At 42.1% G+C, this 14,822-nt stretch overlaps 1 protein-coding gene across 1 annotated transcript; it reads left to right on the forward strand.

The window, feature by feature from the left end:
- The first annotated feature begins 516 nt into the window (after positions 1-516).
- Positions 517-11,232, forward strand: cep76 (centrosomal protein 76). The gene is made up of 13 exons (XM_068735628.1): positions 517-767; positions 1,682-1,837; positions 2,073-2,157; positions 2,281-2,505; positions 2,603-2,788; positions 4,069-4,166; positions 4,362-4,490; positions 4,866-5,057; positions 7,267-7,433; positions 8,261-8,420; positions 8,822-8,995; positions 9,170-9,387; positions 10,667-11,232. The coding sequence occupies exons 1-13, from the start codon at positions 705-707 to the stop codon at positions 10,803-10,805; spliced, it is 1,992 nt and encodes a 663-aa protein (XP_068591729.1). The 5' UTR covers positions 517-704; the 3' UTR covers positions 10,806-11,232.
- Positions 11,233-14,822: the final 3,590 nt, after the last annotated feature.

Consider the following 14,822-nt stretch of genomic DNA (forward strand, 5'->3'; position numbering starts at 1 on the left):
ATCGACTGCTGTAGTAATTTAATTTTCTCTTGTCTGTGGAATGGAATTGGCGTATGTGGAGAAGGAAGTACTGTATTTGTTGTCTTAGCTGTCCACTTTTGTTTCCTTTTGAGTACTATAAACACAATCACATAAATGCTATATATTAGAGAGCAAAACAAACTGAATTGTTTTTTATAATAGAAAACTAGTTGATTTAACATGAAATAACTGGTAAAAAGATGTAACTGGACAGTTACAATTTGGACTACAAAGGGGTCCTTTCAGGGTTGTCGTAGCACACGCGACAATAGGGCAACCAATGCAATCCCTGAATAAAATGTCATATTTCGTCAAACGACATTAAATAAAACTAAATGAAACGGTCCCTAAAATAAAGGGGACATCTAGTGACATTCCACTCGACCTATATTACTTCGTTCCAGGACATAATTGTCAAATACAACATTGAGCACAGGACGCTGTCAGGCATCGGTAGGGCCGCATTCCCGCTTGCTTTTCCGCCATAGTTCAAACTGGCAGTTGTGTTGGTTATGGGTGCTTCTCATCCACGGGCTGTCACACAAATTGGATTATGTTACAGACGACAAAATGTTTACAAGTATTGCTCAAACAAGTGTAACGTTCCTGATCGTACCCTACCACTAACGTAGCTAGCTATCTTTTGCTTGAAAACCAGCTAGAGCTCATCAACTGTTACTGTGATGTGTCTGCCTCCAGAGAAAGCTTCCGAACTGAAGCAAATCATTCACAACCATCTGCTCAAGGTGAGCGAACTACTTCACTTCTATTTCTGTACGTGTATGTTATTAAACAATGGTTTAATAGTTACACATAACGTATACTTTTTCTTGAAGGGAGGCTGGTACGCCAAACGCCATTCAAACTAGAGCAAATTAAAGTCTACGTCCTCATTGAAGAAAAGTGTACACATTATAAATCATTTTTTAAGATATGGCACAACTCAACGTAATCTTTTAATAAGTTCGGCTGTACCAAATGTATATGATGGCATTATTTAACAATATTTGGTTGGTATTTTCAAGCTAGTGCACTTTACGCTAACTGCTATTAGCCTGTCTAGCCTCCAGAGGTCTGTAAGCAGGCTGCCCTCTGAAGTACAGAAGAAGTAGGTCAGATGAGTAGAGATGCACCGATACATTAATGGACAGTGTTATAATTAATGTAATAGGGTATTGGTTCTGTATGATTAATCATAGCAACTGGCTCACTATGGGACCACTATTTTTGTGTTTACATCAAGCTATTCATGTCTGAAAAGACATGAATCTTATAAAGACACATCCTCTGTTCTGTTACAGCAGGATTCTAATGAAAATTAGAGACCTGTACCTTCTGATAGGTCTACTGATGATAATAATAAACCTGATAGGTTACTTCTTCCTCATGAAGACTTTCAAGACTTTGAGCACTGCTGCATTTCGCCCACCACCCTCCCAACACAACACAGCAAAGAGGGATGAAGTTTGTCAGTGTGGGATGTCAGCGGTAGTCCAATTTGATCAATGGTGAAATTGCTGTGGGGGTGGGGAAAAACAAGGAGTCTGTCTTTACAAGATATTCGGATACATTGGTGAGCCCAGCGGCATCTGCGTGTGACTCTTGTTGAGGAAAAAGGTGTGGGAGTGGTGTGTTCATCCAGGTCTCTTTTGGTCACCAGATGGACATCCACGGGAGGATCCGAGAGGCGCTGGCCGAGACTGTGAGGGATGTGCAAGGCCCGGCACATCGACCGCTGTCTGAGACAGATTTCCTACACGCTCTGCAGCGCAGGGGCATCATAGAGGATGTGATGAAGGACCTACACTTCACCCAGGTCGGCCGACACTCAACGGGCAATTTTTCAGATTTGCATACTTTTAAGCAGGTCACGTAGATTAATTTGATTAAAAATCAAGATTTCTAAAAAATCTAAATAACAAACTTTCTTAAATGATTTCATACTAATTTGAACCCAGATGCAGATAACAATTTCTAAATTGTACAAATTAGTGAATTCAATTACCAGCTGACTGTTTTGGTATTTTTCTCATGTTGGTCTGCTTTGATAGGAAGGCACAACAGATGCTGAAATAGGTTCTCCTCCAAAACCTGCTACTCACTTTGTTGACAAGAATATTACTCCGCTAAAAAAAAGTAAGTAACGTCCCGTACAAGTCCAAAGATACCAACATAATAGCACGGCCTATTTCCTTTCCCTCAAGTTGTCCTTCTTAATGTTGGAACGGTAAAGTGAAGACATTCTTTTCATTCTTTCAGCCAATATTGACCCATCCAGGCGGCACTTGTATGTCCAAGTGCTTGGCGGTAAGGCCTTTCTGGAGCACCTCCAGGAGCCAGAGCCCCTACCCGGTCAGGTGTGCTCTACGTTGACACTCTACCTGCACTTTCGCAACCAGAGGTTCCGCTCGAAGCCGGTGCCCTGCGCCTGCGAACCTGACCTGAAGGAGGGTTTCCTCCTAGAGATCCACAGAGACGGCACAGGTACGTCAGTCAGTTTGGACCGGCAGGTTCTTATGGTGCTGCTTAATTTGTATATTTTTTAATTTATTTTTTTTTTTATTTAATTTTGGTACTGTAGGTGAGGGCAGTAAAATGGTGGACACGACCATCATGCTGTCTCTGTGTGACCCAGTTCACTTGGTGCTGATCAGGACGGACACCTCCGGTGAGACGGCGCTGGTCTCATCCTACTTCCTGGACTGGAGGGCGGTCCTCGGCTCGCCCAGCGGGAAGACCTGCTTTGCCGTGGAGCTGATGGGAGTTGGTGAGGAATTGGTGATTCTGCTGCGGTGAATGCAGGAGCGACGGTGTGATACTGAATTATTAATGTGCTTTTTTTTAAAAAAAGGTTATATCTATATGGCAAGGAGTGAAGAATGATTAATGCAGTTCATTGGTAGAGTAGAGGAGTTTATTGTTATTGCAAATACAAGTGCCCAGCTCAGAAAAAAAAACTGCACAAAAATCATTGACATTTTTTCCCCATAATAATCCAATCGGAAGACGATGTAATTAGTTTTTTTAAAAGCCTTTAAATGATCATACAATAATCAATAAAAGTAAGTTTCTCCAAAATCCTATGAACCTAAATGCAATTGTGCAAACACAGATGTTTTGGTTTAATTATTTTTTGACATTATGCTCTACATTAGTGTAGTATTATGTACCACCACCAAGGCATGGGATGATCTAAAAATTTGACCAAAATGATTGTGATATATATTATCCCGATAATCGTCAAAATTTGCTGGAATTCTCTTTAAATGACTCTCAAACATATTGGAATCACTTAACCTTACATTCTGTTATTACGTCACAGATAGATCACTATTGATGTTCACTTTTTTTAAGGGAACATCAAGTTTGGTGAAAAATAAACAAGCAATATTAAATAAGGTAATCATAAATCATAAGCTCCCCTTGCATAAATAAAGAATAAATATATTTAAATATAATAATAATGTAATTTATTCAAATTTTTTTACGAATATGTTTATTTACTCATCCATCAAGTAAGTGGCCTTTTTAGAAACCATTCTGAAGTAAACTATAAATTGCATGTATTCTAATCTACTATAAATCCTGTTCCTGTTAGAATTCTGATCATCCTAGCTACACAATGAAAACTTTTATGCTTTTTGCAGTCAAAATATTAATTTTTGTCTTTTTACAAAAAAGCATCATGTAAAACACAGAGAACGCAACCCTTAAACCATTAAACACTGCCTGCTTCCAACCCTTTTGAAAAACATTTAATACTGTGAAGAGGCCATAACATGTAGACTTCTGTAGTATTTTACAATAAAGGTAAGAGAAAATTAAATAAAAGTAACACAAACAATATTTATTGTCCTGTTGGTTATCTTGTGAATCCATGGAAGGGTTCGAGCCCCTAGGCTGGAAACCAATGCTATACAATGCTAACAGTTCTATCTGTTTACCACCAGAAAATGAGCCAGTGTATGCTAGAAATATATGTTTTCTGAAAAACATCTGCGGTTTGTTCGTAAGTGTTGTGGCAACAAGCTTGTTGTGTGTCTCCAGGAAGTGAATGCAAAATCCCGGCTGGTGTTCTGACCGTCAGTCTGGAGCTCTACCCTCCTCTCACAGAGACCCTGAGCACTGCCGTCATCAGCACACAGGTCAGCACGCCAGAGTCTCTTCACCTGTGTTTTATTATTTGCCGGCTTCAGTATTCATTAATAAAACAGCCCCGTGAAATAACAGTGAATCATTGATGCTGTTGAGAAGTGATCTTCGTCAGAGACGATATAGAGGCAGCATTATTATTATAATTATTATGTAGTAACTGATGTCACTGTGTGGTTCACATTCAGCAATCACTGGAGAGGCAGAGGACGGCAGAGAAGGAGAGGCTCTTCTTGGTTTATGCCAAACAGTGGTGGAGGGAGTTCCTTGAGATACGGCCATCAAACCAATCCAAAATGGTCAAGATCTTTGCCCAGGTTCGTCTAAATTAAGCCCTTATATGACATGGTCTTTCGTACTTTGAAGGACATTCGTTTCTTGACAGGTTTTTCTTTTAGACCTGAGGACTGAATAGATGTGTTGCATATATATGCAGACACTGCTTAGGGAGTTCCTCTGACCAACCTAATTCATTTGTTTCCCTGGTTTAGTGTGTTAGTGGTTTGGGGAGAGGACTTCTCATATTCCTAACCAGTTTAGGGAATATTGAATCCTGAACTCCTCAAATTCATATCTGCTCCAACGTGTGTGTGTGTGTGTGTGTGTGTGTGTGTGTGTGTGTGTGTGTGTGTGTGTGTGTGTGTGTGTGTGTGTGTGTGTGTGTGTGTGTGTGTCTCTCTCTCTCTCTGCAGGACGAGAACGGCGTCAACAGGCCGACGTGTTCTTACGTGCGTGTCCTGCGGGCGGGCCGTCTGCTGGAGAGCCCCCGACAGGCAGCCCGCTTCGTCAGCCTTCTGGCCCACGAGAAGGCCCCGGTAGTGGGAGGAGGAGGAGGCAAGCAGGAGCAGTGGTGCTCATTAATGGCTTTCCTGTGTAGAGGGAAGGTGAGGAGAACCGTCCGGCGTCTTGGCAGTAACAACAGAGATGGGCTCATTTTTCAGAAGACAATGCACTTACTGTGCTGCTAGGTCTGAACTGCTAGGTCTGAACTGTCAAAGACAGAGACAATGTCAGATTTATGCACACCAAGGTTCCTGGTAAAGCTGGGGTAGGCAGGTTTTATTTTTGTCCCTGGGCAAAAAAACAGAGCTAGCTGTTGAGCATATCAACAAGTGCAGACCAGATTTTTACTGTGCTTGTCTTGAAATTCTTTTTCGCTTCCTGGCTCCCGACTGCTGTTGGCAAACAGCTTAACTATTAGCAACATTTTGTCTCCATCTCTCTGCCAGTTAAGCCTTGGGCTAACTGTAGCCGAAGACTTAGCTGCTAGTGATTCAGCAAAGTGCAAGCAGTAATGTTGCCCAAAGTTTAGCAGAAAGCTAAACTATTAGCAATGTTTTCTCTCCAGCTCTTTAATAGTTTAGCTTTCTGCTAACCGTAGCTAAAGGCTTAGCCTCAGCCGTTGGCAGAAGGCTAAAGTATTAGCAACAGTTTCTCTCCATCTCTCTATTAGTATATCCTATTGCTAACCATAGCCAAAGGCTTAGATGCTATTTTCTGTCCATCTCTTTCATAATTGAACCTTCTGATAACTGTAGCTAAAGGCTTAGCCACGGCCTTTAGCAGAAGGCTAAACTATTAGCAACATTCAACACCAGCACATACAGCATCAGAGAAAATCACAGGCATTAGTGAATGGATTCAGAGTTACAATTTCTAAATCGTCCAGCGCGACAAAACATTCAAGTTTTAAAATAATCTGTAATTCATTCTATTTATGAGGATGTGTGGTAAAAGAAGAAATCGATAAGATGAAAGGAACAGTGTGAAAAGAATCATAATCATTAAAAATTAAATGAATGCATGATACGTCATATGCAGAATGCATCAAAATCGATGGAGAAAAAGTGTAGTTGACCTTATCCCCATATAACCTCAGTCTGCCCCCGCTAACTAATATGAATGTTGTCCTAAAATGATTTGTTCTAAGAGTCAGAAGGCGTCGCATAAACTCGGCCCAGCTGCGTTTACATTCACTCCATTTCTGAGCACAGCCGATTGTGTCATTTCTGAGAAAGAGGGATTTGCGCAGAGTCGACTGACTGATGCGTTTTCATCTCTGCTAGATAGCGGGGAATTTCCCAGACCCACCGCAGGATAAATGTTCCCTGCCTCTCCTCTGTGAGCGGCTGGCAGGACAGACACAATGCAACTCTCGCAAAGTGGCCCTTGTCAGCTGTGATTTATGGGTTTCATTCCAGGGAAAATTAATTTAGCCTCATCAGTCCCCAGCCTGTTCCGATGCTGCCGTCCATATTAGCACTTCTGGGGAACATCTATCATTCTGACTTGCCAGTAGCCCAAGCCAGCATACGGCATACGGCAGCAGCACAAGTCTGCAGCACAAACCCAGGCCTCTTTACTGGAAAATGTGTACGAGTGAAATAAGACTTGCTTACTGCCACGGGCAATCTCCAGCAGACTGTTCTTGTCTGTGTTCAACACTTGAGAGTGCAGAGAAAACCGAATATTGTATTTCTGTTTAAACAGAATGGTCTAATTCATCATGCAGTGACATGTTGAATTAGTCAAGCAGATGGTTTGAGGACGGTCGTAAACATCTTCAAATCTGTCTAAATATAGGGACTTGGAATATGTCAATATTTCAAAAAATAGAGATCAATATTTCGAGAATAAAGTCGATATTTTTCGAAAATACATTTGATATATTTCGATACATTTGATATATTTCGAGAATAAAGTTCAAGAATAAAGTTGCAATATTTCGAGAATAAAATCAATATATTATATTATATTTATATTATATATATATTTTGAGAATAGAGTTGTAATTATAGGCATATAAAGTCACAATATTTTAAGAGTATTTGCAATATAAAATCTGAATATTTCATGAATAAAGTTTTAATATTTCAAGATGTTAATGCTAATGGAGGCTTATTTGAGAATTTCAATTAATTCTTAAACTTTAAGAATATGGATTTATGATATGTAAAAAAAGCAAGTCCTGTTGCTCTTGAAGAACTGACTTTAATAAGAGAGCTCTGAACACTAAACACACTGTTGATAATGTAGTTCCCACATTTCACACTCACCAAAGGACCTGAGCTCATCCCCGTCTGTGCTCCCCAGGGGGACTGCGAGGACCACGCTGCCCTGCTGTGCAGCCTCCTGCTGGGCTTTGGCCTGGATGCGTACGTGTGCGTGGGCACCAAAGCCAAGGCAACGCCGCACACCTGGGTCCTGACCCGCGGCACTGATGGGAGCATCACCTTCTGGGAGAGTCTGACAGCACACAGGTCTTTTTTCTTTTGTTGTTCTTCAGACAGGCCATAAGTTGTAACACAGCTGCTTTTACTGCTCCCCTGTTGATATTTAATTGTTGGACACAAAAGATGTAGATGTATGCCTTTTCCATGAATTGTTGCAGTCAGACTCTGGGCTGAGAAACAATTACATTTTGGTGGTTATTTAGTTCTGAAATTTGTGTCCATAACTCAATGATTGTATTATGTAGACAGACTTGATTTCATCCCTTCTGTTACTGACTTGAAGTGCTTATTTTACCCACTGACAACTATAGCTACCTCTGGCCATTTACTTTAGGTGGAAATTGAAATGTTGATTCATGTGCACTGTCCCTGGTAAATACATATATGAATACATTTGAGCCAGAGCATATGGATGTTCAGAGCGAGCCTTCCCCTTGAGCGGGACTTGGACACAATAACAAACGAAAAGATCAAGCGAAAGGTAAAGAATAAATGTTTATTTCTCTGTAGGATCCTTTCGATTATGTTACATTTAATATATAATAACACTGGCAAAAACAAGCACTTTTAGGGGACGTAATGTCACATTGACGCTGCTCCTTTGCCCTCGCAGCTTATTTTGTGGTTTGCCGGTTAGAGCGTTCTCCCTCAATACTGGAGCAATTTCAAAAATTCTTGTCCCGAGTAGTCACTTAAACGCAAAATCATGGGAAAACGGGTTGAAAGTTATTCGTTAGGTCATGCCCACAAAACAACATAGCCTCATGGATTTGATGATAATGATTTTTCTCTACATTTTGTTAATGTGTTTGTCATGGCAGTAATTGACCTTAATGTCCCATATGTATGCTCAGATACCTGCACCGGGCCATAGACCCGGGCGCCCCGCCCCTGGCCCCCCAGCCCAAACCCTCCTCCCCCTACCGCACTGTGGGCTGCGTCTTCAACCACCAGACCTTCCTGGCCAACTGCCAGCCCTCCGACGCTGTGGAGCTTTGCGTCTTTGACTTCCAGGTAACAGAACGGTGTCCCTCACACGTTTCTCGTGTTACTTATATGTTCATTGTTGTATTTGTTCATTATTAAAACATGCTAGGTATTGTGTTAACAGTCAAGGACAGGGTTTTAGTGAAATGGGTGTCAATATGATATTCACACCGCATATTGAATCTGCCAGAGAATATCTAGTGAAATGTGGGAGTCAGACAGCCTGGAGCAGAGAGCAGTGGGTGCCAGGGAAATTAAATCGGCAACAGTTCCATTCATCAGCAACTCACCGTCCTGTCGTGTTAGCCTAAAGGCTGGCAGCAAAGCCCCAGCGGCTACACTGTAGTGGTTCTTTTTCTCACAGAAAAAAAAGTAAGTCTAGATAAGAGCATCAGCTCCCCCCCCCCGCCCTCCTTCTTTTCCTCCAGAATCAGTCTCGGTGGAAGGCGATGAGCGAAGAGGCTCTGAAGTCCGTTTGCGCCCCGGGCTCCACCGCCTCTCTGCCCCCTCTGCCTCCACTCTGTGCCCCATCTCTGGATCCAGCTGCTGCCAGCAACCAGCTGGAGCTGGAGATGCGCTTCCTGGTTTCCGAGCACAGGAAGGTAAGACACAGTGCTGGACGAGATGAGGACACTTTGAGTCTGGGAGTTTTAGGTCATGTATGAGTCACTGAGAAATGCCACTGCTTTATTTGAGCTGGATTCAGGACCCTTTAAGTGTGAGATTTACTGGGCAAAGTGTTGAGCTCCGTGGCGCTCTCTCTCTCTGTATTCCAGGACCTGGAGCTGGCGACTGTGTGGGATGACCACCTGTCCTACCTGCTGTCCTCGGCGCTGTCGGCCTACGAGCTGGAGCGCTGCACCGGCGTCTCGTGCGGCAACGAGGAGTTCCAGGACGCGGTGAGGAGGGCGGTGCCAGACGGGCACACCTTCAAAGGCTTCCCCATCAACTTCTTGCACCGCAATGCTCGCAGAGCCTTTGCCACCTGCCTCAGGTGAGCTAGTGGGGTGGTTACGGTGAACGCGTGGTGACAAGAATCCCTCGATCTGATCATTCAATCCCTTTCAGCGTGGAGGCTGTGGGACCATTTCGACCAAATTCTGGAAAGTAGCCTGCGCCTACTGCAGTGATCGAAGCCTGAGGCAGTACTGTAAAAACCCCGCAATTTTCCCCCGTGAGACGATTTTGTTTGCACTATACCTCAGGCTTAGGGCAGCAAATCCCCACCAGCTGCAGCGTATTGTAGCAGATCCTGAACTAAGAGCTCCCTGTAGAGAGAGAGAAGAAAATCTCCCTATAGGAACAACATTCCACGTCTCTCTTACAAATCCTGCCAGTACTGAACACACAGTGCTCCGCTGTGTCCTGAGCTCCTGGCTACAAAGATTGAAATCTGGCTTAAAAGTCACACCGTCCCTCTCTTCCTTTCATGAACACAACGCTCTTTTAATTTGCCAAATAAATTTGCGTGGCGTGTTAGCTAACATGGACAATCTTAGAAATAAAAGAAATAGAGAGAACCATTTTTGCTTACTGGTGAAACATTTTATATAGGTTCCACCTGCAACCCTTCAAGAGGGTTCTATCTAGAAGCCAACATAAAGGGTTATACCTAGAACCTTCTGTGAAAGGTTCCATCCACCACCCCCTGTTAGAGGTTCTACAGAAAACCCTTCTATGGTGAAATGGTTCTACCCAGAACCCTCTCTGGAGGTTCTATCCAGAACCTTTCCACCTTCTAAGGGTGCTAACAAAAACCCACCAAGACGGTGCCACAGAGAACCCTTTTATATTCCAAGGGTATCATTTAGAACCCAACCTGGGGGTTCTATCGCCATGTTTCTACAGTAGCCCAGAACGGACTAACCAAACACTGGCTCTAGAGGGCCTTTAACCTTTTTACTTTCCCTAAAGACCATTGTAGTTCTCTGACATGCTTGGAAAGGGAGGACTTAGTGAAGGGATGTGTAGTTGGTTGAAATCTGCAACTCAACCACCAGATGCTGCTAAATCCAAACACTGGTCCTTTAACTGATGGGGAAAATTGGGATTTGAACATGTGTGCAAAACAAAAGGTTTAAAGAAAACATCTAATTAATACAAACAAAATGGTTTACAATACAGAATGAATGGAAGCAGCAGAAAAAAAGCCTCTACCTGCTGGTTAACATGTAAATATTAACATGTTAAATCAAATCTTCCCTATGAATGTATGTAAAACTTTGCACTACATCATATTCCATGCCCTGTGTCTGTTGTCACTTCCTGTGCAGGTCTGTGTTCTGTGAGGAGATAGTGTGTTGCCGTGGCGACCATGTGAGGCTCGCGGTCCGCGTCCGTGTGTTTGCCTACCCGGAAAACGCATGTGCAGTGTGGCTCATGTTTGCATGTAAATACCGCTCTGTACTCTGACCGTCGGCCGGACGGTCCACAAAAACTGCGAGACAGAAAGGACTCCACAGGCCTGGTCCATCAGAGTACCTGGACCCACGACGAGACTGAATTGAAATGAACTCGTACTCAGTGACATTTGTCTCTGCTGTGATCCTCAGGCCTTTACAGACTTGTACAGACATTTACACATAATTGTATTTATATATCTATTTTTGTAGATAAATGGAACTTTTTTTAAATACCTCACTGTGTACTTTTTACAGCTTATTGAAGTCATTCTCTGTCCTTTTCCACCCTCACTTTGGACAAAGAAAAGCCTAAACAAAGAAAAACCTTTTACAGAGAAAAAATGGAAGAAACTTAAGAAAGAGCAACTGAGAAGAATCCTTCAGCCAGACGGGCAACACATGTCATGTGTACAGAATAACCAACATAATAAAATAGAGAAAATGATACATAGAATGGGAACATCTCGATAATTCAGTCTTCATCAAATTGTTGGATTGGATTGTTATGACCTGGTTCAGTTGGCCATAAGAAAAAAGGAGACAAATTAAAGCACCGTAGACCAAATTAAAGGGTCAAATTATGTAATTAAAGTACAGGATGTGGATATAGGGTCACTACTGACTGTTCAGGGCATCAGTGGAAGATGTGGGTACAGGTGTTAAAAAAATAAAAAAGGTGCACAAAAGCAAAGCAACGACTAACGCAACATAACTAAAGCAAAGGGGAAAGACGCGAGGTGCAGCAGAATGGACCGACTTTTTCATTAAAATACTAAATTCGTAACGTCTTGACCTAAAAATCGCATGTAGCACACAAAGTAAAAAAACACGTATCAAATTAGAAGAATGCAGAAGAAAGAGAAAGAAGGCTTGTTGCTTTTCAAGACATCAAATCTTGGACTTCTCAATCGCTTCTAATTAAAAAAAGCACACAGCTATAATGAGTTGCCTGCATTCCTGAGGATTACTCATGTAAAATACAGCAAGCTACATTAATGCTGTAATGGTGTAAATGATATAACATTAAAGCATTATTTACACTCTACACAACATTTTGACAGTAATCAAAAGGAAAGAAATTGCACTTATTTTCTTTTTTTCTCTTTCGACTACCATATTTAAAATGCATGGCAGTGGTGGTGAAGTAATTAGCAATTATGCTGCAATGCTGCTCATTGCCAGAGTAACATTAAAGTCAGGAGGAGTACTTGTTGCGCTCAGTGATCTGTACTCCGAGGAGTAGCTTTGAACATTATGGTGAAATGAGGTCTGAGGACCAAACACGTGATTTAGCGTTTTGCACTGAGCATTTCTATTATTATTATTATTATTATTATTATTATACTTTATTCATCCCGCAAGGGGAAATTAGTTCTCTGCATCTGACCCATCCTTATACAGGGAGCAGTGGGCTGCTCCTGAGAAGCGCCTGGGGTTAGGGGTTCAGTGTCTTGCTCGGGGACACTTTGATACTGGACTCGTCGCAGCCGAGGATCGAACCGGCAACCGACGAAACTCTCTACCCAATGAGCCACGGCCGCCCCTATTGCCTCTCAACGGCTCTCAACACGGCGGCCTCGCAGCTAACGGTGCTAACAGTGACAATGGTGCAAACTATGGCATAAGTGCTCACAGAGCCAACAGTGTTTACCTGAGGGTGGAACTGGAGGGTGGGTGCTAGCAAATGGGTTGTGCTCACATATATTAAAGTAAGCGATGTCATTCCCTGCACAGGTTGACGTCATTCCATTATATCTTTACATAGCAAACAGTTGTCTGCTGCTGTATTGATGCTCTGAGCGTTAAACACAGCTCCTTCGATGCTCTGAATATTGTAGATTGTAGGTAAGAATTTAGAAATGTTCTTTGCATAAAAGAGTGAAAACCGAGCCAAAGCCATTGAAGGTATATTCGTGTTTTGTAATACATGAACTCAGCACTAGATGGTGTGTTAAGACAGACGTTGGCTCGGCGGATGCAGCTGCGGCCTTCTGTAAGCATCCTGAGCTGCTGGATGCAGTGGACCTCTTCAGAGCGTCTTTAGTCAGGTTAATGCATGGTCACTTCACGGGTTCACTCCAGCACTCACTGCCTGGTGGAGCGAGATCAAATCAATAGAGATGCAGAACAAATGAAACAATAATTAAGAACCCCTCCTACACACACACACACACACACACACACACACACACACACACACACACACACACACACACACATACTGCAGGGATTGAAATTGATTTATTTTTACGTTTGAAGATATGTTTCGCTTTTCAGTAAAGCCATTGTTCTGGCTGGAGAGCTACTGAAACCCCACAGACCATCATCGACGCCTAATTCAAGGCCGACTGTGAAATTGCAGAGAGGGCGAAGTGACAGCAGCATGGTTCAGTGAGTTATTGTGCGGTTCGGGGAAGTCAACTCGGAAAGTTCCGCCCTGATTGAAGTGCTCTATTAATTGACATGCAGAGGCGAGTTTTGTTTCTATGGCGTGTGCTTTGTTTTTAGTTTTTCTCAAACGCTCCCCCCCATATTGCTCCGTGCTGTTTGGAGGTTCTGGGGAAATCGTGGACACGTCAACCCCAAACTTTTTGACAAGAAGCCTGTGAGGATGGCCAATTAATTCATTTTTTTTTCTTTTACTGGGAGCTAATTTGCAATTCTGCATTTGCCCCAGAGTTGTTGAACACGAGGATCAGGAGGGAGGCTGAAAGAGCGAAATGGAGAGCTCATGAATAATTCCTCCCTCTTTTTTTTTTTTTTACTGAATGTCACTCACACACACACACACACACACACACACACACACACACACATGCACACTTCCGTTTCACTCATTACTGTATACCACAGGAAGACCGTGCAGCAGAGGAAGTGTTTGATGCTGGGAACTCAGGTATGTGTTCAGCCCATATTAAACAGCAGCGCTCAGGTGTAATTGACTAATAGGTCCTGTGGGACGGCAGCTACTGTATGAAACCAGAAGAGAGGAGAGAGGGGATGCTGGGTTTCTATAGTGTAACAAAACCGTCACTCACACCTCGCATCTCAACATCGTTGCTGATAACGCAGTGTTTGCATCCAGGTGACAGTTTCAAATTAAGGGGGAACACAGGATGAAAAACGTTGCTTTTCAAGCGCTGGTCAATTTAGAGATTTTGGGCTGTTGAGCTTCTACAACATGTCTTCTTTCAGACTAGTGGAAAGAAAACATCCCCAATACACATTTAGTTGTTTATTTGCGTCTGTAGATTTCTTCACCAAAAGTTACAATTAGATAATGCCTCGATTTTCATTTCAGATATCTTCTAATACAAAAACATAATCGTCGTAATGTCAGTAATCAACTGAGTCATGGTTATATCTAGTAGTTTAATTTTGTACCCTATTCACCTGTTGCGTCATATTCATATCTTTAAATGCCATTTTCTCTGACTCAAATCTCCACTTCAGTAGCTCTTACATCCACCAAACTACAGTTTCATGTCTCTCTATATTCTAAAGGTTTTTGAAGAGGGTTTGTTCATATATCATTCACATCCTGATTTATACAACATTTATTACTAAAAACATGGTGGAAATTGATTGTTTTTTGATGGCTGTTGACAGTACTTTCTGATTTATGGAATGAAGAGATATCCAAAATTCCCTCTGTAAAAACCTTTGACTCTAATATGATTACAAAATAAAACATACATTTTGGCTTTACAGATTATATTTAGTAGATTATGCCCTACATTATTTCAAAGTAACATTTCAGAAAACGTTTTGAAAAACATTTGTCTTGATGTCAATAATCAACTGGGGAAGTTTCATGGTGATATCTATTAGTTCAAATATTTACCCTATTCACCTGTAGTGTATCCTATTAAATATTTCTGTATAAGCTGTTGTTGTGTGTTTGTGTGTGTGTGTGTGTGTGTGTGTGTGTGTGTTACAGTCACACGTAGAAGAGGAAAGACAAGGTATTGAATGAATGAATTATCAGCTTCACAGTGTAAACGACTTTGCAGCCTGTGTTTTGGGA

Source organism: Cebidichthys violaceus, unplaced genomic scaffold (genome assembly GCF_023349555.1).
Source record: "Cebidichthys violaceus isolate CVI_PGR_0920_01 unplaced genomic scaffold, fCebVio1.0.p SCAF_7, whole genome shotgun sequence".
Classification (NCBI taxonomy): Eukaryota; Metazoa; Chordata; class Actinopteri; order Perciformes; family Stichaeidae; genus Cebidichthys; species Cebidichthys violaceus.

Excerpts from the sequence above, each read along its gene's own strand:
- cep76 (XM_068735628.1), top strand. The coding sequence starts at position 705 with ATGTGTCTGCCTCCAGAGAAAGCTTCCGAACTGAAGCAAATCATTCAC. Across the intron at positions 2,789-4,068 it reads CGTGGAGCTGATGGGAGTTG|GAAGTGAATGCAAAATCCCG; the intron begins GTGAGGAATTGG and ends GTGTGTCTCCAG. Across the intron at positions 4,167-4,361 it reads CTGCCGTCATCAGCACACAG|CAATCACTGGAGAGGCAGAG; the intron begins GTCAGCACGCCA and ends GTTCACATTCAG.